The sequence below is a fragment of the Plecotus auritus genome (assembly GCF_963455305.1).
Source record: "Plecotus auritus genome assembly, chromosome: 5".
Lineage (NCBI taxonomy): Eukaryota > Metazoa > Chordata > Mammalia > Chiroptera > Vespertilionidae > Plecotus > Plecotus auritus.
In genome coordinates this window covers 50,636,108-50,661,616 of record NC_137776.1, presented here as the reverse complement: position 1 = coordinate 50,661,616, position 25,509 = coordinate 50,636,108, and the positions used below count along the sequence as shown (strand labels likewise).

At 39.8% G+C, this 25,509-nt stretch overlaps 1 protein-coding gene across 1 annotated transcript in view; it reads right to left on the bottom strand.

Annotated features, from left to right (window-relative positions):
- The window catches only part of LRP2 (LDL receptor related protein 2), a gene marked incomplete at its 5' end in the record, with an annotated part of 209,763 nt that overhangs the window by 128,002 nt on the left and 56,252 nt on the right, over positions 1–25,509 (bottom strand). The window contains 6 exons of the mRNA XM_080669070.1: positions 1,626–1,754; positions 10,364–10,483; positions 11,855–12,007; positions 13,181–13,297; positions 14,694–14,807; positions 15,134–15,244. Coding sequence (XP_080525196.1) covers positions 1,626–1,754; positions 10,364–10,483; positions 11,855–12,007; positions 13,181–13,297; positions 14,694–14,807; positions 15,134–15,244 — 744 coding nt within the window. The remainder of the gene's footprint in view (positions 1–1,625; positions 1,755–10,363; positions 10,484–11,854; positions 12,008–13,180; positions 13,298–14,693; positions 14,808–15,133; positions 15,245–25,509) is intronic.

The window sequence follows — 25,509 nt, the reverse complement described above, 5'->3', positions numbered from 1 at the left end:
TTAAACTGAGGGGATTATATCATATTTTTTCAATTTTATCCCAGGTGCAATTTTAGATTATGTAAAATACAGACTCATTTTAAGAATTACTGGGAAATCACATGGCAATGATGGAGCTAAATCTTCTATATTTATATACCCACAAACATGCAAAACAAATAAGATTATACATCATGGTCCTATTTACAATAGCAAAGGAAAACAACAACAAAAAAAAACCTCATAGACACAAACAGTTATGGTGGTTACCAGAGGGAAGGGCGTGGGGTAAAGGGGGTTATACACATGGTGATAGAAGATGACTTGACTTGGGTGGTGGACCCACAATACAATAGGCAGATCATGTGTCATAGAAATGTACACTTGAAACTTACATAATCTTATTAACTAATGTCAACCCAATAAATTTAATTTTAAATATTCTTTCAGCTTAAAAAGTGCTTTCAGCTTTAAAAAATTGATATAAAAGTCCATCAGTAGGGGACTAGTTAAATAAATTATGTACATCCAAAACAATGGAATATTAGGTCACCATTATGCTACTACTAGAATGAGAAAGCTCTCTGCATTGATATGAAAAACTCTTGAAAATATATTATGTAACATTAGCAAGATACAAAACTGTGTAGCTTACTATTATATATGTAAAAATAGGGTTAAATATCTATTTTTGTATATTCTTACTTATGCATTTAAGAATCCCTAGTATTGAAATAAACAATGATTATCCATGGGAAAGTGGAAATGAAAACTGGGCATAGGGGAACAGATGAAGAAGATATTTTACTATTTACTTTAATTACTTCTTGTAATTAAAATGTTTAGTATATGAATATATTATCTATTCAAAAATGAATTTTTTAAAAATCAGCTGTACCTAAAAATTAATGCACAGCAAAAGAAGTATTTCTACTCAAAAATAACTAGCCATTCATCAATCATGTGAGCAGATAATTAAGTTTCAGAAGGCCACCAAAGGCACTTCAAAATCAAGTGGGGGGTGGGGAGACTGGGAAAAAGAGTAAAGTTGAAATCTTCTCACCCAGAAATTCATAGTGAAAAAAATGCTTTGGGAGAGTTATCTTTTTTAACAGATTTTCCCCAAGATTTTTCTCTACTATAGTACTCTTAGATTGATTCCAACAAAACACTCAGAAACAGGGCATTCTCACAAACTGTAATCCAAATTTAGCAAGTCCATTTTGAACCATCCCTAAATTTTGCATAAACAATGCCAAAATTATTTCTATATATACCTGTCACCTACATTTGTGGTAGGTAGACTAATTAAAATATAGATGCTCAAGTAGGTCAAATGTAGGCATAAAATTTATTCCACAATTAAATGTGGTGGGTGACATAATAGTCCAAGCCCAAAGTGAACAAGCAACCAATAAAATAAAAAAACTATTAATGAACATCATTAATTCACAAATTAGTCCCTAATAATCAAAGTGGAAATTCATGTTGACCCATTCTTCCGGCAGCAGGCTCCACTCTTGATTTGTGATGATTAATCCTGCCATCTGCATAAATGCTGTTATTTCTTTTGTCATCTGCTCTAGAAGGAGGATATTAGTCACAAGTATAGTGTTCGGAGATACAAGTGTCCTTCTTTTACTCACAGGAAGTATTGGCTTTGCAATGCCGCTCATGCTCCAAGATATAGCCTTCTGCACAGTGGCACTGGTGATGGCCTACTCGGTCTTCACACATCTGGTCACAAACTCCCCACACCTGGCAATCATCAAAATCTGCCATATGGGAAATAAACATTGGCAATGATGTTTACCAACATTTCTTGATTGCCCTCTGAAAAAAAATCTTGGACAAGCTGTAACGGAATATGGTGACGACCCTGTCTAAATAAACACCCTCTGAAGTTAGCACAGAATCTAGACATACAATAAAAATAGGAATTCAGAGCAGGCATCTGTAGGGTGAGGAAAACCCAACAGCATTTAAATAAGTTTTAAAAATCTACATGAAGATGCACAATGCCGCCTGGGTTCCTAGTCCTGTGGAATTGCATTTCATTTATTAATATTGGTTTATAAAATATCTGAATTTTTATGTAAATGCCTCCCTTTAAAACTGTCCTTTATTATATGGTAGCCACTAGCTTTCTAAGGCTTCTTAGATTTTTACTTAGATTAAATAAAATAACCTGCAACATTTTAAGTGCTCAATAGTCACTTATGATTAGTGGTTACCATACTGGAGAGCACAGACATGGAACATCTCCATCAAAGCAGAAAGTTCTATTGGATAGTGCTACTTCAAAAAAGTAAGACCTGCCTTATATGCAGCCCCTCAATAAGACATAAATCTGTGATGGCAATAAACTATTTGGAAAGATCTCTTCTAATGTCAAAAATCAGCCCTGCCGAAACCGGTTTGGCTCAGTGGATAGAGCATCAGCCTGCGGACTGAAGGGTCCTGGGTTCGATTCCGGTCAAGGGCATGTACCTTGGTTGCGGGCGCATCTCCGGTGCGAGGTGTGCGGGAGGCAGCTGATCGATGTTTCTCTCTCATCGATGTTTCTAACTCTCTATCCTTCTCCCTTCCTCTCTGTAAAAAATCAATAAAATATATTTAAAAAAAAAAAAATCAGCCCTAACTGGTTTGGCTGAGTGGATAGAGTGTTGGCCTGCAGACTGAAAGGTCCCAGGTTTGATTCCGGTCAAGGGCATGTACCTTGGTTGCGGGCACATCCCCAGTAGGAGGTGTGCAGGAGGCAGCTGATTGATGTTTCTCTCTCATCAATGTTTCTAATTCTCTATCCTTCTCCCTTCCTCTCTGTAAAAAATCAATAAAATATATTTTTTTTAAAAATCATCCTGGCTACTCTGGTTCAATGGTTGAGTGTCGACATATGAACCAGGAAGTCAAGGTTTGATTCCCCGTCAGGGCACATGCCTGACCTGGGTTGCATACCCATTAGAGGGTGTGCAGGAGGCAGCTGATCAATGATTTTCTCTCATCATTGAAGTTTCTATCTCTTTCTCCCTCTCCCTTCCTTTCTAAAATCAATAAAACTATTTTTTAAATCATGACCAAAATGAAATTAAAATTATTTTGACATGAAAAGTACTTCTCTTCTGCTTTTCATTAACTTATTACTCATTCATTTAATCACTGTTTATTGAAAGTCCATTACATGATAGAGCTCTGTTCAATGCCATCGTAGTCCCACTGTGTAAAACAGTGATTCAAACCCTGGCTGGGTGGCTCAGTTGGTTGTGGAGTGCCACCCTATATACCAAAAGGTTGCGTAACCTCAAGTCTAGAATCATCTAGATTTCTGGATCTGATTATATTTATAGCAAGAGTTTTGAATTGGATTCTACCACACCTGCTGATGGCCCACTATCTTGTGACTCCTTATCAAGAAAGTCATGGGAATAAACTAACGGTCCTAGTTTTGTCAAATATAACAACATGCGCCAGAATATTTTTCTTTCCAAGGATTGTAACTAATAAAAAAAAATTGATCCAATTTGAACATGACAAGATAAAAGGACATATGACTAAATAAAAAAGCCTTCATTGATCTATCTCTTCAGTGCCCTCCCCTCCGCCCTGAGAAAACAGCATCTGAGGCTTCGCCTCAGTAGGAATGAAAGTACAGGACATTCACCCTCAAACTTCTAGAGTGTCATGACCTCGTCTGGAATGTAAGACAGATGAGACTATGCTTAAGGGTCTGAAGTCACCTTGGAGAAAATCAAAAGTAGAAAAGACATAACTAGAATTTGGGGGTGCAAATACCCCTCCTATCATGTGTGTATAAATCCCTGTCACTTTTAGTGACACAAAACTATATTCTCCATTTGCAGAAAAATAAAGGCTAATTAATATCCATATTCAATTAAACCTAAAGGCAAGAAAGTAGACTTAAGTATTTTTTTTTTAATCCTCACCTGAGGATATTTTTCCATTGATTTTTAGAGAGAGTGGAGGGAGAGGGAAAGACAGAGAGAAACATCGATGTAAGTGAAACACACCAATTGGTTGCCTCCTTCATGTGCCCTGACCAGTGCGGGGAGGAGCCTGCAACCACAGTACATGCACTTGGCCAGAATCAAACCCGGGACACTTCAGTCCCCAGGCCAATGCTCTATCCACTGAGCCAAACCGGCTAGAGCTAGACTTAAGTATTTTCACGAGCATAGGATAGGCAGTGAAAACTATATAAAAAACTAACATTGCTTTACAATATCCACCTCCCACCCTGTTACTTTTCTTTCCTTTTTATTCTTTGTCCCTTCCAACTAACAAATACTAGTTTGAAAATAATTCAAAAATCCTTGGAAACGCTGTAATCCTTGTGGCTGTGTGAAATCCCACCATGCTGAATGACCTTTCTGCCCTAACTCTGCACCACGATGTCATTCCATCAACAAATAGCCTCTCCTGTCAATCAGAAACAATAATCCTGTAACTGCCTCAGCACACCACCAGGTAAAGACTACCAGCGGCAGATGAATGGATTCCGTGTCAGGGTTATTCAATTGTATTTTTGATCATGACTGAGGCATTCACTGGGGAGCCAATTCTAAGATGATAAACGTTGCATAGGTTTTCAACACCTGGTGCCTCTGTAATGAGTCAGCCACACAGAGGATGACAGCCATACAGAGAGTATTTGTCAAATTAAAATGCATGAAAGAACAAACCAGAAGGATTTGAAGATGGCGACATAGGTAAATGCCTATACTCACCACCTCCCACAACCACATCAAAATTACAACTAAAATATAGAACAACCATCATCCAGAACCGCTTGAAAGCTGGACCTACAACTGGAGAAGTAAAGAAGAAAGTATAATGAGACTGATAGGAGGTGGGGAGGCATGGAACGGGCTGGACTGGCACCCACATGTGCCGCGTTTTTAATCGAGAGGGAGGTCATCTCTGCAGAGGCCGCCCAGAGAAGCAAGGGCTCCCAGCCCCACACCAGACTCCCAGCCCAGGATCCCAGACCTGGGAAAAGAAGTGGCTACGGGCAGTAAGAACTACAGGCTGTAAAAACCAATGCGGATTGGGGCTCAGTGACACAAAGGCTGCTGGAGACACAGCTGTTTCCCTTAAAAGGCCGGCACTACAAACTGAACTTATATAAGGTATGCTTCCTCTGCGCTCCAGCACCAGGGTGAGGCTCCAGGAGACACACACAAGGAGGAACTGAATTATTGGGGCAGGAACTCGGGGACAGCTTTCTCCCTGACAGACGTGCCCACAGGAATCATTGTTCCTATGCGGGACCTACCAGGTCACAGGGCTGACTGACAGTCATTTCTGTTTACTCCACCCTGACTATTCCCTAAGACCCCACCTCATCCATTTACAACCCCACCCAAGCTGTGTGCAGCAGCTTTTGCATATGAATGCCTGTCCTTGCTCAGGCTAAAATCTGTCAAACAAGCTGCAGCTGGGTCAGGGAGCTCCAAACCTATCAATAAAAGGCCCAAGACCTGGCACCAGCACCAGCCTGCCTTGCTTCATAGCTGGGCCTCATTTGGGCACTTCCAAATCCGATACGAAGAGGAGGAATCTGAAGATCTCTCTGTAGATCCTGCTGGGTGGCCCCAGGCAGTGGCTGATTTTGCACCTCCCTAGAGACCCAAGAGCCAGTGTACCCATTGTTCAGTGTCAGACCATACAAGATTACAACTCTACAAATCCATAAGCAACACACTCGAGGGGAAGACTCAAAGAGCACCAAAGCCCCACTGAAGCAAGTCCAGCTCCGTAGAGGTGTCTCCTGCACAACAGCTCTCCCACTGTAGTCACAGCTGGTCCTCAGAGCCAATTGGCCTGGAGGTCAATTCCTCCCAGAACACCAACAACAATCAAGTCTCAACTATAACAAGACTGTGCTCACAGCCCATAAAGGGGTGCACCTAGAGCTCCCAGTTCAGGTGAATGGGGAGGCTGAACCACTGGGCCCTACAGGACACCTACTACACAAGGACACTCTACCAACTCAAGCAGACATAGTAGTTCTACCTAATACGAAGAAACAAACACAGGGAAGCAGTCAAAATATGGAGACAAAGAACCATGTCACAAATGAAAGAAATGGAAGAAAGCAAAATATTGGATATAGAGTTCAAAACCACGGTTATAAGGTTGCTCAAGAATCTACTAGAAATCTCCAAAAAAATGGAAAAGAAACAATCAGAAATTAAGCACACGCTGACTGAAATAAAAAATAATATACAAGGATTCACCGCATTATGGGGGTGCCAGAAAAAAGAGAAAGAGCAAGATATTAAAAACCTATTTGAAGAAATAATGACAGAAAACTTCCCCTACCTGGTGAAAGAAATAGACTTACAAGTCCAGAAAGCACAGAGAGTCCCAAACAAGAGGATTCCAAAGAGGACCACACTGAGACACATCATGATTAAAATGCCAAGGGCAAAAGACAAAGAGAATCTTTAAAGCAGCAAGAGAAAAACAGTTAGTTACCTACAAGGGAGCACCCATACGATTGTCAGCTGATTTCTCAACAGAAACTATGCAGGCCAGAAGGAAGTGGCAAAAAATATTCAAAGTGATGAATAGCAAGGACCTACAATCAAGATTACTCTATCCAACAAAGCTATCATTTAGAATTGAAGGTCAGATAAAGTGCTTCACAGACAAGAAAGATCTAAAAGAGTTCATCACCACTAAACCAGTATTATATTAATATTGAAGTGTATTCTTTACGAAGAGGAAGAAGAAAAAGGTAAAGATAAAAAATTATGAACAACAAAGTGACAACAAATTCATACCTATCAACAATTGAATCTAAAAATCAAAATAAGCGGAATAAGAATCTAATGAACAGAATAAACTGGTGAATAAAATAGAATCAGAGGCATGGAAATGGGACAGACTGATGATTCTCAGAGGGAAGGGGGGTCAGGGAGTGGGACGAGATTAAACAAAGATCTTATATGCATATATGCATTACCTATGGGGTGCCGAAGGCCTAGGACAATAGGGTGGCGAAGGCCTAGGACAGGGCGGGAATCGGGAGAGAGGGGCAATGAGGCGGGGGGGCGGGGGGGGGGGGGTGAGGGACATCTGTAATAATCTCAACAATAAAGATTAAAAAATAAAATAAAAATAAATTTAAAATAAATAAAAATTAAAAATCATTTTAAAAAGAGCAAACCAAAGCAAATCTTCTAAAAGCTCAGCTGAAATAACTGTTAACTGGTTTCATAATGTGTTGAAACTAATGAGTTCTCTTTACAAAGAGTGCAACATATAGTCTTCTTTGAAATAAATGTTAACTCAGCTTCAAAACTCAAGGGCAACAGATACATTCTCGAAGGACAGGATAGGTCACAGAAAAGGTCTCTGCAGGTGGCAGGGGCTCACATTCACAAAGGCTCTCAAATGTAGACTTCTGAGCTGATCACCAAATGAGGTTATCTGTACTAAAGTCCCAGGCACATACTGAAGGAAATGAAAGATGTTCATCATGGAACTTAAAACCAGTGCCCCCGAATCAGACCACACTGCTTCTAGTGTGCTATGAACTGAAGGCTTCCTATAAATCCTGAAATTATCTTGTGTATCATATTGCAATTTTCTGTATTACATTCACTAATTAGGTTCAATATAAAAACCATGCTCTGATGGTTTTTCATTTCTTAATGGCTGCAAAAAAAAAAAAAATTGAAGTGGCCTAGATTTCTGGCATATAAGAAGTCCTAGACACTTGAAAATATAACCCAAAGTTTATCACGGACTTAGATCTTAGGGAAAGATGTTGGAAATTGTGTTATCTGGACTCCATGAGAAAAAGAAGCCTGAGAACAGGTTGTGGGGATCACAAGACTGAACTATGGATTCTGAAAGAGTAAGTCATTTTTACTGAAAAGATATAAGGCCTATCAAGTTCCACCTGCAAGGCAATCTAGCCCCAACTCCTCTTTGGGGATTGAGAAAGGAAAAAAAAGAGAAAAGCTGATGTAATACTGAGAATGTGGCTTCTGATATTTCTATTGGTATTCCTTTTCTACTAAGAGAAAGAGGCAATGCCTGGACAACTGTGAGACTGGAAATCGGACTGGCAGCTGGGTGGCAGTCAAGGGGGGTGGAGAAGCTGACATTTGCCAAAGACAAAGGAGCAGCCTACACTTACGGATGAGCTGCCTCACAGCAATGCCAGGGAGCACAGGCAAGAGTTCCAAAGTCAGTTAGCTACCCAACAAAGGAGGACATTCGTGTCAAAAATATTTTTAAATTTAAGTGCATCCCCAGTGTAATGATAAAACACAAAAAGCATTCTGCAATCTCAATTAATGCCAGCTGAAAGTCATAATGGTTTATTTATAAAGTGTTTTGAAATTATTAGAAATTTGGGGGGTTCTTAAATAATTGAGTAATCTCTAAGTCTTCAGGATCTCTCGAACTGACCTACATAAAGCACTTGATCTTAAAATGTCTTGTTGAATATAGTTAAGGGAGCAATCAGATCATGGGCAAACTTTGGGACACGGTCCGTGATATTAGAAACCTAAAATTCCCCACTTTGAACATCACAAGGACAACCTCAATTGGATTGTTTCACCAGACCAAAAAACAAAAAAGTCCCGTGTGTTTTTGGCATATAACAGGTAAATTGGCCCCATTAATACAGTTCTCAATAACACTGAGGAATAGACTTTCTCAAGCTTCCAAGTTTAATTTGTTAAACCAGAGTTTATTTCTAGCTTTAAAAGTTTTTCTGGCTATGAGTAGTTATTCAGATTAGCCATAATTATTAAAGAATAATTAAGTTGGAGACCATGAGCTGAGACTAAAGACTGAATAACTTCATTGGGTTTATCCAACTTCAGCTTTTTGGACCAAATTATATGAATATTTTAGAAATTACTTCAGAAGAGACACTTTTATAGAAGTATTTCTTATGTATGCCATGTTTGTTTTTATCCAGAAAGCCCTGAAGAATCTCAAATTTCTAAGGAATACCAAATGAACACAAATATCCTGAGAAAACTAATTTTAATGAATCATTTCAGTTGCCTTCCAGATGCCTTTTCCCAACACCAGCAAAAACAAAATTTTTTCATTAAACCTCTATGGTCACTTTCTGCTACTACTACATTTATTCAAATATCAAAGATTAGAAAGAAGGAAAAGAAATCAGAGCATTTAAAAAGTCATGTTTAAATCCTGAAAACCTGAAAATCAATGACTTGGCCATGTCTACTTTTCCCATCATAAGAACCCATCCTAATCACTGGTGCCTCGTTCAATACCAGCCATCAGCTGGAAGCAACATGATAGACTTTGTTCTTTCTTTCTTTTTTTTTTTAATGTTTTTGTTTATTTCAGAGAGGAAAGGAGAAGGAGAGAGAGAAACATCAATGATGAGAGAGAATCATTGATTGGCCACCTACTGCACACACACACACACACACACACACACACACACACACACCACTGGGGATCAAGTTGCAACCTGGGCATATGCCCTGACTGGAATTGAACTGTAACAACCTGGTTCATAGGTCAATGCTCAACCACTGAGCCACACCGGCCGGGCAAGTTTGTTCTTGTTGAACGTTAGCTTTAAGTAGAGGTAAAAACCAATGGGATTAACAACCAGCAGAGCATGGGCCAGTGTGGTCCGTGCAGCAGTGACGTCTTGATCTTTTGCTGTATGCCACTCTCTAGTTGCTGGGTCCGGGAGAGATTTGAGCATACTAGAGAAGAGGCCAGGGGAGCAGGGTAGGGTACATCATGGAGTTGAAGGCAACAGCTATATACCAACCGCATGGAAGTATTTCAGTATTTAATAACCAATATGGCTGTAGCAACCCTGCGTCCAAATTTTTAAAAAGAAAATACAAAAACTATTTCCATCATCAGGCAGTAGACAGGTATCCATGTAGCCAGTCAACTGACTCACCACTGTTTTGACTTGTGCACCTCACAAAAACTCAAGAGTTAAAACTCCATATTGTGCCCTAGCCGGTTTGGTTCAGTAGATACAGCATCGACCTGTGGACTGAAGTGTCCCAGGTTTGATTCTGGCCAAGGGGACATGCCTGGGTTTTGGGCTCGATCCCCAGTAGGGGGCGTGCAGGAGGCAGCTGAACAGTGATTCTCTCTCATCATTGATGTTTCTATCTCTCTCTCCCTCTCCCTTCCTCTCTGAAATCAATAAAAATATATTTAAAAAAAAACAAAACTCCATATTGTTCAGGTGTTCTGGGAGGACTGTTGCTCTTTGTTATACAGACCATCACTCCTACCCACAAGCACAAACTCTTTTTTGTCAAAGATCATAGACCTCATCAGTGTGGCAAGCACTGTGACTAAAGACCACGTGTTCCCACCTGTCACTTACCGACACATTTTCGGGTGTTATTTTGGTCCACAACATAACCTGGAGGACAATAACACGCCCCTCCAAATGGTGCCATGTGGCATTGATACTCACAGCTCAAGTAAGGACACAAAGTCACATCTAAACAAAGAAAAACACTTTGTTAACTGAATGGTCATCTCATGGTGATGGAAAAAAATTATATTAAATTTTTGAAGAAAATATAAATGAGTGGTCATTTCTGAACAAGAGTTATTTACCTATGAAGTAAGTACTGGTTCTTTCAAATGTAAAAGCTAAGTAACCATGTAGTCAAAGCACAGAAAATCTGTCACCATTCAAGAAGCCTAACTGCAATTTGTGGTACAAAAGTTCAATTCATATTTTTAAGAAGTTATTTTTAAAGTTATAACTATGTATAGGTCATCATAAGAGCTGTTTATGGGAAAATCAGGTCATAAATCTATCTTTGTCTACATAATACAAAGGGTCAAGAATTCCCAAGTGACAGAATTGAAAATAACACCAAAAACATTAACTGTGGCTAGCTAGCTTCAAGTAGTAGGATTTCAGGTGAGTACTTTCTTTCTGTCGATTTTATTTTCTATTTTCTATTTTTTATTTTGTACTATTTATTTTTGTTTTGCATTATGATTATATCTCTTACTAATTTTTAAAGCTTTTCAAAAAGGGCCTCTAAATAAAATGGGTGGTGTGAAGAGGGGGAGAATGCCATGTACCAGCATATTTAAACATTACATGTCTTTTTCAAGGAGAAAAAAAAAAGAGGCCTTAGGGTTACAGGTACATAGTTGCTTCTAGGCAAATACTGGATACTTTAGAATGCACCATTGATAAAATCAAGGTCATATATTGTTATTCTCTTACAGGACAGTCAGCTGTCCAGAGTTCACGAGTTGATGGTGGGGTGAATATTCTATAGCAACAGAAAAAGAAGAAAAACAACTAACTCAAGTATATATCCCAGGAACCAGAAACTTCTTTTTTGAAAATAACCAGACAAGACTTTTTTCATAATTATACGCGAGGGAATAAAATCTCCTTTAAAGTCATTAAAATTGCTATTAAAAACATTGTGCCTGGGTAGAAGAAGAAAAAAAGCTACAGATATTTGAAGCACCTCCTATCAAGAGGTGGAGCCTATTTCTTCAATCCATTGACACTGTACTTGGCCAAGTGACTTGCTTTGGCCAATAAAACATGATATACGCAGAGGCTTAAAAAAGAGCTTGTGCACTAGGGTTTGCCCTTTCTACCACCATGTAAACAAGCCTGGACTAGCCAGAGCTTTTATCGCAACATCCTGACAAGGGAGTGAGCTGGTCTAGGTCAGAAGAACTCTCCAGGCAACACACAGAACTGTGAGAAATAAGTCTTGAAATAGCTTGTTATGCAAACACCAACTGATATTCTCTATATTTGGGATTCTGTCATTAAAAAAAACTGAAGCATATTTATCTGAAAGATCCCCAGATAAATTTCCATACTCACCACAACGCCGTAGCGCAGTGGCATTGCCTTCATCTTCCCCTGATGGACAATCTAAAATTCCATCACAGACTTTTGTAATTGGGATGCATTTTCCAGACTTTGGACAAGCCCATTCACCTGGGTAACATTTATGAAAATGATGAGGACTGCTTTCTGTGGAGAGGGAAAAAAGAAAGAAAGTTACAACCACATGAAAAATGGAGCCAGTTATTTTTATTTTAACCCATGGTTGAGAGAGGATATACTACTAGATCAGGTAGAAGTCACAAATGGCCTATATAGTTCCTAATTCTACTGTTGAACTTTTCTTGAGCTTCTAAAGAGTGGCAAAATGGAATTATTTAAGTTTCACTCTTTCTGGGGGAGGCAGCCCCCCAACCAGGTTATAAAAGCAAATTGCAGGTATGGATCTGGATTATCAACAAACTAGATGAATAACCCCTAAAGGAAGATTCAGTTACTTAAATCGTAAATTACAGAAGAGAGGCTATTAAGGTAACACCAGGATTTCTGAGTTTTTATTTTGTTATTTTGGTTGTTTGTTTCGTGAGTGAAACATCAACAGTGTAAGAAAAACTATAACTCAAATGTAGGAAGACTACTCGTTGGGACACCGAACTGTGACACGAGTGGATGTGTCCAGAACAAGCATCACTCCTGCTATATCTGGGGCTGGCACAGTATAAGTAACTTGCTTTATGGTGTGGGTGTTAGTAAATTCTAAACTATTAGAGGTATTGCAGAGTGAAGAGAGTGATTATTATTGGCAATTTCCTTCTCATAGAATCTCTGAATGCTTCCCTGGAGAGCAGCCCCTCCTGCAAATACCAACCCCTGGCTCCATCTCTCATGGTGCCTCTGTGGCCTCTCTTCCACCACTGGATGTCACGCACTCATTATTTGCAAATCAGAATTTAAAAACACAACAAAACTGAACTGGACTTTTACCAAGATTCAAAGTCATTTTTAAAGGTTAGGTCAAAGACAAATCACATTTCCCCGTTTTCCCTCCTTCTCCATCCTACTCCTGTGCTATATAAATCTAGTTAAAATAAGCAGTCTTAAAGTGAAAGAGTAAGCTATAGAAGGGGGAGAGACTACCCTACTATATTGCCTTAATAGTAGAAGGGAGGAAATTACAATTTATGCTATATCTGAGTTCTGGGTCCTGTTAGTGGAGTCTCTTGCTTCCCCACCCATTAAGTCCCTTAAATCCCAGACAATCCTGAGACGTGCTTGACACACAGATAACTTTCAACAAGGAAAATCGGAAAAACAAGTTCTGGAAACACTTTCAGAAAACACTTTTCAATCAGAATCTCTTACCACATCCATCTTCATCTCCATTATCTGCGCAGTCGTCGTCTCCATCACAAACCCAGTTTTGATTAATGCAGTGGCCATTGGGGCACGTGAACTGATTGCCTCTGCAGGTCTCATAGTCTGGAAACAAACCACAGCTGTACTCCAAAGACACAAGCACTCAGAAAAATTCACAATGCTCACCCCACCCAGGGGTCCTCAAACTTTTTAAACAGGGGGCCAGTTCACTGTCCCTCAGACCGCTGGAGGGCCGGACTATAGTTTAAAAAAAAAAAAAACTATGAACAAATTCTTATGCGCACTGCAGGCCCGGGACGAGTCGGCTGCTAAGCAGGACAGGCAGCGGCACCCGGCAGGCTGGATAAATGTCCTCGGCGGGCCGCATGTGGCCCGCAGGCCATAGTTTGAGGACGCCTGGCAGAGCTCCTAGAAACTGAAATGTCTTTATCAATTTAATTAAGTATCTTGACAAAAATGAAGAGAAGGAGGAAAATGAGGAAAAGAAGGAGCAAAGAGCAGCTCTGGGTCCAGGAGGTGAACTCAGGTGCTGGTCGATGTTTCTCAAGATTAAAAATAGGACAGTATGCTATAGGTTAACACAGAACAGAGAATACAAACTAATAAAGATGCTATAGACATGCCAATATCTAACATTCTCCTACTTTACCACAAGCACTGGAATTGCTACTTAGGACCAAATGATTCTCCATGATGTCACGTTCTTCTTTAATATGGTCTCTAAAATAAGCCAAGGCACCAGAAAGGAAATCAGGCATGGCTCATAGAAAATTAGGGTGATATTGAAAATACTGGATTACCCCCACGGCATGGATACCAATTCATCAAAATGGGTGTGAAGAAAAATCATAGATTTTAGTAAATAAATGACCACAAAAAGCTGGCAATTTATTGGAATTAGTAAAACACTCTCAGACTTCAAGCTATATATTCCAATAAAGTGAGTCCATAGGTGGCAACAATAAGAAAGAGATGGCTTGCATTGCAAGCAACAGCATGGAAGGAAAAGTAGGATCAGAGTAGGAAAGTGGAAACAATGAAAGCCCCCTGCATCACAATAAAACTCTTCTGACCCTCCAATTTCAATGCGATAAGAACTTCAAAGTAAAGAGGAAAGTGAGGACCATTGCTATTCGGGACCTTCTTCTCCTTTTTCCCACTGGACTATCCACGTTATCAGACCCATTCCTGAGGTCTGGGTAACCTGAGAGTCCAGTGATACAGTACACCCTGTACCCTTGTAGCCTAAGGAAAGAATGCAAACTGTCCATCAGCAATCCTTCAACTCTACACAGATCCTTGGCAGATAAAGGAGCCCAGGTCCAGTAACACTGCTGAGGTTCATGCCATGGGCCCTAAATGAACTTCTGGCTCCATCTGCCATCAGACATAGTGACCTTTTTGTTTGAAAAGAGTGATACATTGGTAGGATGTTGCGGGGAGGGGAGGGGGGGGAACCACTCCTAACAACAGGACTGGCATAAGGAAATCACCGTACTGCAAGAATGTTCATCGCTGCCGTCTTTACAATCTGGGATGTGGTCACAGACGTAGTCGTGAGAGAGGCACTCCCCACTGCCACACTGAAACTGGTTGTGGGAACATCCTTCAGCTGGGACACGAGGTTAAGAAGGGAAAGAAAAGAGAGAATTTCAATTCCACTGTAGCCATTTAATCTCATTGGAAGACTCTGTCTCACGTTTAAAAAGAAATTCTTATTATTCAGTAGTATTGCTCGTAAATGTCTAAAAACTAGTTCTCCAGGGACAAAAAAAAAGACCCTGAATTATATTGTTTGCTAGTTTCCATGATGTAAATACTCCGACCATGGCTGACTTCAAGCTTCCAATATGAATTCATTGAACACGAACTGGAGAAGAGATATGCATAACTGGCCAATAGAAACCAACTTCAGAACATCTTGGGTACATTACTTACTGCAGTTGCTTTCATCAGAGAAGTCTCTGCAGTCAACTTTCTTATCACATCTCTGACTAGTGTTATAGCAGGCTCCGTTGGCACAAGTAAGCTGCTCACATGTTGGGTATCCTAAAGGAATAGAAATAGTTTAAAAACCTTACATTAAGCCATTCCTATAACAAACACTGCTTGAGTGACTACTATATGCTAACATTAAGTGCTGAGCATATATTGGTAAACAACAGTCATGGAGATTACAGTTGGCCTCATGGAGATTGTGGTTGGATAGGAGAAAAATACACTGATCAAATAATGACACAAATAGCAAATTACAAACTGGGTTATGTGCTAATGTAGGAAGTAGAGAGAGCTGTGAGTGTGCATAGTAAGGGGGTCTGGGAGCCCAGGGTAGTCTCCCCTGAAGAACTCAACTGCTTGTGATCTCAGAGATGGAGAATGAGAACGAATCTAACTTATTTCAAAATGAAACCTTCTTTTACATGATACAAATAGCATCTCGGGAAACTAATGTATCTCCCCACATGCTTTGGTAAGTGAAGGGCTGTTTCTTTTGCTGGAGAATCATAGAAAGAAAACAGGCCTAGAAGTCAGAAGACCTGGGGCCTGGAGTACCACCCAGTAGCTACGTACTCTTACTCAAAGCTGCCTATCCTCTCTGCGTCAACACTTCCTTATCCATGCATTTAGATAATTTACTTCACGTGATAAAGAACCTCAAGACAATGTCTAGTAATTTGAAAAGAGTAATGTGCTCTATAAGCATGAAAAATCATTAGCACGTTATGTACATATGGTCACCTCACTGCTATTAACCAGATGCTTAACTCTGGTTTTCTACGGTGCAGTGGAATAATCAGGATATCCCTTGCAGGAATAACATGCTGTCAGTCTCTCCACTGTGCATCCCCAACTTGGAACATGTATTTTTTTATGATCCCTGGCTTCATTCTGTTGGCTGTTTATCTGTTTCCCCTGTGACATAAGAAAATCCTCTGAGAACAAGGATCCTGTCTAACTCACTTTAGAGTCCCCAACACAGGGAGTGGGTCCTTAATGTGCTCAAGAAATGCTCGCTATTGCTATTGAGTTATCACAGTGAACTTTTTATTTAAAAAGCTATTAAAAATATTTTGAAATTCTGCCTTTTATGACTTTTTATAACCTCCTTCTCACAAATATGATACCTTTTTTGGTTTGACTTTTTTCCATTTGGTTTGACTTTTTTTCCATAAAAGATTGTTTTCATAATGATTTTGGTTGTCTTCAGATTTCTTTTTAACCTCCTTCTCACAAATATGATACCTTTCTTGGTTTGACTTTTTTCCATTTGGTTTGACTTTTTTTCCATAAAAGATTGTTTTCATAATGATTTTGGTTGTCTTCAGATTTCTTTTTAATTAAGGAAAATGTATGTCTTAGTTAGGATCTCAAAGAACAGAGAGCACAGTCTCACTTTGAGTTTCAATTTTGCATTAAAAAGCCTATTTGGGGTTTCACAGACATAGACAGATTCTTCAGATGATTCTTTGGATAGTCCCAAAGTCTCCTTCAAGCACGCGCAGTACACAAAATTCTCTGCTGAAGCTATATTAAACTTGTCTAGTGTTAACAAGTCGTACTTTTAAAAAAGGATGAAGTCTGAAGTAATCTTTTTCCATTTTGTGTACATTGAAGGAATAAGCCCAAATATTCTCATCTCCAGAAGTTCAAAAACTAGTCTATTAAGTGTCTTTAAATATCTAAATTGCCAAAGTTACATGTAGTCAACCATGTATTAAAGTGAAAGGTATTTTAAAATAACTGATTAACATTTTAATTTTTTTCTGAATTTTATTTCTTAATAATCCAAGAATCAGCTAGTGCTTTGGGTTACTGCTGTCTTTTTATCATTGCCATGGTATGCATTGTAAGTGTGCCTTCAAAGGGTCACCCAACTTTGTTTATTAATTCTCCCTTCAAGAGATGCAAGAGACCAGTTGAGTCAGGCAAGCAATTCCCTTTCTCCTGTGTGCTGGATAGCTTGTAGAGTTAGTATGTTATCTAACCTTTTAAGGGCAGCAGCAAGCAGGAGAGGAATCTCAGAAAATTCAGCTCTTTGCAATAGATAAGATATCTGTCAGGAGGGAAATTTATTTATGCTTGGATTGTAACTAGCTCTTAAAGCGATTACTGTAGATATGAAGGATCTGGGGGTAAATACGCTGGGCAGATCTCTTGTTCTCCCCATCCTGCTTTTCAGGAATCACTGCCATAAAACTGAAAAGGGAAGAACTAAAACAGTATCCACTGACATGACTAAAAGTTTGCTGACATGGCTCATCCTCCCCCCAACAAACAACAGGCCAGCTTGATGTCATCAGGGAGAGCATGGTGATGGTCAGAGGTCAGTAGTTTGACACTCAGAACGAGGAACAAACAGCTTTCTTGTCTCCATCCTTGCTGATAACAAATCTTCCTCAGTCAGATTAGGACCTGCCTCAACCCCTGCCCACCTTCTGGTCTCTTCTGTGCATAGTTAAGTGAAGGCATATAGGAAAGACTGCACAGAGCTACCTGACTCCATTCAACACTGAAAATATTTGGAAATCTCTTTTCCAAGGTACTTCCCCCTTTGGAGACCTGAACAGAGGGAACAAGTCCAAATTGTTCACACTGAGCAAAGTAAGAAATGAACTGATTCTACCTTACAGATTTTTATTGCTAAAGATATTAATTAATGAGTTTCAATCTACCCCAGGAAATAAGAAGTCACATAACTTTGGGATTGGGGGATATCTAAAATCTTATTTTTTGGTTTATTTGCTTGAAAAGTCTGAGTCTAGTCTTGTAAAGTTTCTTCTATGGAGCAAAGCCATCATGTAGCTTAAATGTCCTGCAGGATTTTAAGGGCAAGTACAAGAGAGGAGTTGATATACAAGAACACTACAGAAATTCATCCTAACTTTTGTCTTAATGGAAAGATTGACAAGTATTAACTAAGCCCCACATCTCTGAAGTTTACCTGACACAAAAAAGCAAGGACGCCATGGCGCACCCTTGCTCACACCACCCTTGCCCTCTCCCTTCCTTACTTCCCCCAAATTCTGAATGACACATGTACAGGTATGTTCCCCCAAAATTAGGAGTTGCCCCTAAATATACATAGGACATCTGCGCTTTAAGATTTTTTAAATTTTTTCTCTGCTAATGATTCGGTTTGAAGCAAGAAAGTTCCATGCTATAGTTCTGTTTATACAATCAAGGAGGAAGATGTGGTTTGAGGACCTCCCAGACCTCCTAGGATGGAAATCACTCACAGCAGAGTAAGATGCAAATATTAGGCACCACTCTTTATTATCTTGACAGGAAGGCTGTAAATACATTCTATTGTCAGAACTTGACAGAATGGCCAGAAGAACATAGAAAATAAGATAAACTGATTATAAAGAAAGAGAAGGCACCTTAAAGGTAGATTATGAAATTTACTCCAAGATTTAAAGGAAAACAAGAAGTTACTGATACACCCTCTGCCCAGACACCTAGGACTTTTCAAGGTTCTCGAGTCATCCTTTTTAAGTTACTCGGCAGGCTAATCCAAAGTAATGATTTGCCAGAAAAAGTTTACTAGTTTGACCACCAGCACTTAGTTGCAAGTACTACCTACAAAGTTAAATAAGCACTAACAATAATAATAATCAATAGCATATACTGGACACTATGTGCCAAAAACCCAGAACTACTCAATATGTATGAACTCATCTCAGTCTATAACAACCCTATGAGGTTGATACTATTATTACTCCCATTTTATAGATTTATGTTTCATAGATTTCATATATGTGACTCTCTGAGGTACAGAGAGGTTATGTAATTTGAAAAATGTCATACAGGGGAGAAACCAAGATGGCGGCATAAGTAAGCACCTAAACTGCTGCCTCGCACAACAATTTCAAAACTACAACTAAAGGACAGAACGGACACCATCCAGAACCACAGGAAAGCTGGCTGAGTGAAAATTCTACAAATAGAAGGAAAGAGAAAAGCTCACAGAGAATTGGAGGTACGGCAAAGGGTCTTTGTGCACGCAGAGAGGAAGGGCGGCTGAGAGCCTGGCTGACTTTCTCTGGCGGAAGGGGGAAGGAAGCCCCTGACCGCACTGAACCCCAGTTCTGACTGCATTGAACCCCAGTTCCGGGCGAGCCCCTGGGGACCCACGCTCTTACGGGGGGAGTCTGGACTCTCGGGCGGAGACTCGGGAACCGGGGAAGGCGGAGGACGGAAAGCGCGGTGCATGCCAGTGCGCACAAAGGCTGCGGAGGTTGCCACAGGCTTTCCCTAGTGGAAGGGAGTCAGAGGCTCCTGACTGCACTGAGCCCCAGTTCTGACTGCAGTGAACCCCAGTTCCAGGCGAGCCCCTGGGGACCCACACTCTTGTGGGGAGAGTCTGGACTCTCCAGCGGAGACTCGGGAGCCGGGAAGGCAGAGGTCTGAAGGCGTGCACATGCGCACAAGGGTAAGGCTGACAGGAAGCCAAGACTGAGACTCCACCCCATCCAAGCTGATCACAAAGGCTATTGCAATTTGGCAAGTCTAATCCTATAAGGCTGTCTCCAGCACCGAACTTCTCCCAGCATAGACACAGCTGATCCTTACAGCCAACTGGCCTGGAGGTCAATTCCTCCCAGTGATACCAACAACAATCAAGACTTAATTACAACAAGGCTGTACACACAGTCCACAAAGGGGTGCACCAAGAGTGTCCACCTCAGGTTAACTGGGGAGGCAGACCCCCTGGGCCATATTGGAAACCTAGCACACAAATCTACCTTACCAACTCAGGGAAGCAATGAAAATGCGGCGTCAAAGAATCAGATCACAAACGAAAGAAATGGAGGAAAACAAACGACTGGATATAGAATTCAAAACCACGGTTATAAGGCTTTTTAAGAATATCCTAGAAAAGGCCGAAAAATATAACGAGACCCTCGAAGATATGAAAAAGGACCAACTAGAAATTAAACATACACTGACTGAAATAAAAAACATTATACAGAGACCCAACAACAGACTAGAGGAACACAAAAATCAAGTCAAAGAATTGAAATACAAAGAAGCAAAAAATACTCAACCAAAAAAGCAAAAAGCAAAAAAAAAAAATCCAAAAAGTTGAAGATAGTGTAAGAAAACTCTGGGACAACTTCAAGCGTACCAACATCAGAATTATGGGGGTGCCAGAAGAAGAGAGAGAGCAAGATACTGAAAACCTATTTGAAGAAATAATGACAGAAAACTTCCCCCACCTGGTGAAAGAAATAGACTTACAAGTCCACAAAGCGCACAGAACCCCAAACAAAAGGAATCCAAAGAGGACCACACCAAGACACATCATAATTAAAATGCCAAGAGCAAAAGACAAAGAGAGAATATTAAAAGCAGCAAGAGAAAAACAGTTAGTTACCTACAAGGGAGCACCCATACGACTGTCAGCTGATTTCTCAACAGAAACTATGCAGGCCAGACAGGATTGGCAAGAAATTTTCAATGTGATGAATAGCAAGAACCTACAACCAAGATTACTCTACCCAGCAAAGCTATCATTCAGAATTGAAGGGCAGATAAAGAGCTTCACAGATAAGAAAAAGCTAAAGGAGTTCATCACCAGCAAACCAGTATTATATGAAATGCTGAAAGGTATTCTTAAAGAAGAGGAAGAAGAAAAAAGTATAGAGAAAAATTATGAACAACAAATACATATCTATCAACAAGTGAACCTAAAAATCAAGTGAATTAAAAACCTGAGGAACAGAATAATCTGGTGAATATAATAGAATCAGGGGCATATAAAGGGAGTGGACTGATAATTCTCAGGGGGAAGGGGGTTTGGGGGGTTCATGAAGTGACTGGACAAAAATCATACACCTATGGATGAGGACAGTGAGGGGGAGGTAAGGGCAGAAGGTGGGGTGGGAACTGGGTGGAGGGGAACTATGGGGGGAAAAAGGAGAAATAATTGTAAAAATCTGAATAAAGATTTATTTAAAAAATAAAAAATAAAAAATAAATAAAAAATAAAAAAAGAAAGAAAAAGGTCATACAAGTGGTAACTTGGAGAACCAAAACTCAGTCTGGAGGCAATTTGGCTCCACAATGCATGATCCTACAATAGATAGGACTGCTAATAAGCTTCAAAGTAAAAGAAAGAAGCAAAAAATTACAGAAGAATGAAATTGAATGAAAGTAAATAGAAACTCTTCAAAAGATAATATGAAAAAGAAAGAGAAGTAACCCAAGGGGGAAAAGTTTTTCTTTCTTCCATTCAGTTTCCCATTCCACTTTGGGAAGTCTGGAGAAGTGAGGCCAATTCTAGATTTCAACAAGTTATGGCATATTCTACTAATGACTTCAATCGGGTATAATTTAGGAATTCCAGGAAACTCTGGGCTAGGAAATAAGAGTTTTCTTGGAGTACCAGGACAAAAAAGAAAGTCAATTAAAAAAAAATAAAAATAAAAACAAAAACACAAGATCGCAGGAGACTCACCTCCTCTCCTATCTGCCCACCCCCATCTCAGGCCCAAATTCAAGCCCCTGATGTGAATATCGTCACAGATTAGTACCTATGGAATGCAGCAGTATATAAGAGAACAGAGAGGCATTTCCTGCTTCTTCCTCAAAATAATTTGAATTTGTTTTCAATAAAAAGCATACACATAATAAGATTCATAAAAAGGAAACAGCCATTCAATGTCTTGGAAAGAGAAAGAAAATATAGTCATCCTGAGGGCTAGTAGATTGGACTGACATCAAGTTTAGTCTGAGCAGCTATCAGGAAACTGAAGTAAAAAATGGAAACAGGTTATCTAGTTTTCCTTGCTCTGCTCTCCTTGAACTACTGGGTCTTAAGTCCCAAATCCCATTTTGGTCTCTACCCACACTGATCTGATCTTAGACCTAAACTAGAAATGTGCCTGACAGGTGAAGTAGAAATTCCTACAGCTTTTTAAAAAAATATATTTCATTCAATGAATAACTATTGCATACCTATAGGAATACTAGGGAGAGATAAAGGGATGAATAAAGTCCCTACTCTCATGGAACTTATATTTTACTTTGAATTTACACTTATGGAAATATAGCAGGGTAGAATGATAACGAGTGACAGTGAGTAGCTCTCTGATAAGGTGATATTTGAACAAGAACCATAAGATTTAGCAAAATGAAGGTCAATGGTGGCATTGATGAGAATGTTTTCAGGAGACCAGTGGAGATGAAGGACTGTTTTCAGTGAGTTCAAGCAGGAAAGCAGGAGAGGAAATGGAGACTGATTAAAGACAACCCTATGTAACCTTATTGGAGAAGAGAGCAAAGAAATTGGGCAATAGCTGAGAGAGATCTTGGGTGGGAGATATTTATAATGTGCTTGAATGATGGAGACTCAGTCGAACTTCTTCTTTCTTCAAGGTGTCAGGGCTCTGAATCCCATCTCAACAGTAAGAATGTTAAAAAGGTACACCTGTGGCCCTGCCTAGCCGGTTTGTCTCAGCGGATAGAGCGTCGGCCTGCAGACTAAAGGGTCCCAGGTTCGATTCCCGGTCAGGGCACATGCCCAGGTTGCGGGCTCGATACCCAGCAGGGGGCGTGCAGGAGGCAGCAGATCAATGATTCTCTCTCATCATAGATGTTTATATCTCTCTCTTCCTCTCCCTTCCTCTCTGAAATCAATAAAGAATATATTTAATAAAAATAAAAAATATATTTTTTTAAAAAAGTACACCTGTGACGTGATATGTAAGATGGGGTCAGTCTTTGCTTCTGCTTTCTCGCCTCGAGTAGAGAGAGGATGGTAAGAGCAGGACTCGCTGGGCAGTTTGCTTACATGTGGAACTGAGTTTGAAGAACAAATATGTTTTTCACGAGCCGTCACAGTCCACAGAGTGACTTTAACCATCCTCTCTATTCCCTCCAACTGTTCCCCTGGGTAGAGTTTCAGCAGTTAGATATATAAAGGAAAATGTTTAAATTCTAAAGAACAGAAAGTCAATAGAAATAAAACTTAAGGGACAAAGCAGCCCCAGTTACAGGCAGACCAAATACTGCTGATTAGCAGCAAGAAAGCCTTCATTGTAGCAGGGATTTTACCCTTTCTTTGGCATTCCTAAGTAACAAAAGAGAAGTGCTACAAACCAATGATAATTAGCAATAGTTTTACACTGAAATCATTCTAAAATGGTACTTGATAAAAGCAAAATAATCTGTTTACTTAAAAGAGGGGAAAATGTACTATTTTTGAGCAACCGAAAGTCACTAAAATATATTAATGGAATGACGCATAATTGCTGCATTGTTCAGATGTTTATCTTAGACTCTGCATGAGTGGTTTTCCTTGACGCTAATCCCATTAGAAGTAAATGGACTGCAGTTTGAATCTCTCTGCTCCTTAAAAAAATTTTAATTGAGAATTTGTTTAATAGCAGGTACCATTTTACAGATGGCCAGACTGAAGAGTAAAATAACTTAGGGGAAAATGAGCTTTAGCCTATTTCACAGATTATATATATTCAGAAATAGTTCTCAAAAAATAACCAAAAATATAGCAGACAAAAAGACCAAACACAATAAGAAACATTTATCCTACACCAAACTTACTTCAAGGATAATCTTTTTATTGGGAGCTTAATACCCTTGCCTTCCTCACCATCTCACCCATTCTCTTACCTCCCCTCTCCTTGCCTCCCTGGGAGGACTCTTACACATCATTCTTTGTTCTGTAAAAGGAATGCCTGGAATGGACACAAGGTGCTCAGTTTTGGAACTCTATGATTTGACCTTATAAGCTTGAAAAGGTGGGGACTATAACCTAGGGCAGTGGTCGGCAAACTCATTAGTCAACAGAGCCAAATATCAACAGTACAACAATTGAAATTTCTTTTGAGAGCCGAAAACCGACTTCTGCGCATGGGCCACGAAGTTTCAATCGCACTGTACATGCACGCCTGCACGTGGTATTTTGTGGAAGAGCCACACTCAAGGGGCCAAAGAGCCGCATGTGGCTCGCAAGCCGCAGTTTGCCGACCACTGACCTAGGGGTTTGACCTGACAGGCAAGACTATGAACTACAGAAACAAGCTTCCTGATCCTTTCAAATAATTGGGGTAAAGAATTAGTCCTTCTTGGAGCTTTTCTAATATCCATTACTATATTTAAGTGGTTTCTACGTGCTTACTAGTAATGTATTAAGACCCATTCCTATAGAAAACCTATTTCTGAGAAATAGAAAAATATAAAACATATTCATAAGCTGATTCTAATTTTGTCCTCAAGTATTGATTCCTATACATCATGACTACAGAAACAACAGAATAAAGTGTTATATCTCACAAAATGATTTCTAGTCAAGCTTCATTTAATCCTTGACCATGTAGGAACATTCTAATTTTAAACTACTAATAAATAGCTGCTATATAATTGAAGTGGCACTTAAAATAGTTAAATAGGCCCTGGCCAGGTAGTTCAGTTGGTTAGAGCATCATCTCGATACATCAAGGATGCAGGTTCAATCCCTGGTCAGGGTACATACAAGAAATAACAATGAATGCATAAATAAGTAGAGCAACAAATTAGTGTTTCTCTCTCTCTCTCCTTTCTTTCCCTTTCTTTATCTTTCTCTCTTTCTTTTTATTTCTCTCTTTCTCTTTCTCTCTCTCTCTCTCTCTCTCTCTCTCTCTCTCTCTCTCTCTCTCTCTCTCTCTCCCTCCCTCCCTCCCTCCCTCCCTCCCTCCCTCCCCCCCTCCATCCCACCCTCCCTCATTAAAATCAATCAATAGCCCTAAATGGTTTGGCTCAGTGGATAGGGCATTGCCCTGCAGACTGAAGGGTCCCAGGTTCGATTCCAGTCAAGGGCACATGCCTGGGTTGTTGGCTTGATCCCCAGTAGAGGGCATGCAGGAGGCAGCTGATCAACAATTCTCTCTCATCATTGATGTTTCTATCTCTCTCTCCCTCTTTCTTCCTCTCTGAAATCAGTAAAAATATATTTTTTAAAATCAATCAATAAATTGAAATAGCAAGTACCTCCATGACTAATGGATCTCAACGAAGATCATCAATGGCTGCCAATTTCACTACTATTGAAAATGTATGCCTTATATACAAAGTATGTTACACACACACACACACACACACACACACACACAAAATCCTTGCATCATCTGTTCAAGCCTCTACACTAATGCTATTCTGAACTAGAGCAAGGAAAGGGAAGACATTTTGCATTAGAGGACATTTGGCATTGTCTGGAGACATTTTGGGTTGTCACAACGTTTTTGGTTTGGGGGTTAGCCGGCTTCTAGTGTAGAAGCCAGAGATACTGTTAGACTTTCTATAATGCACTAGAT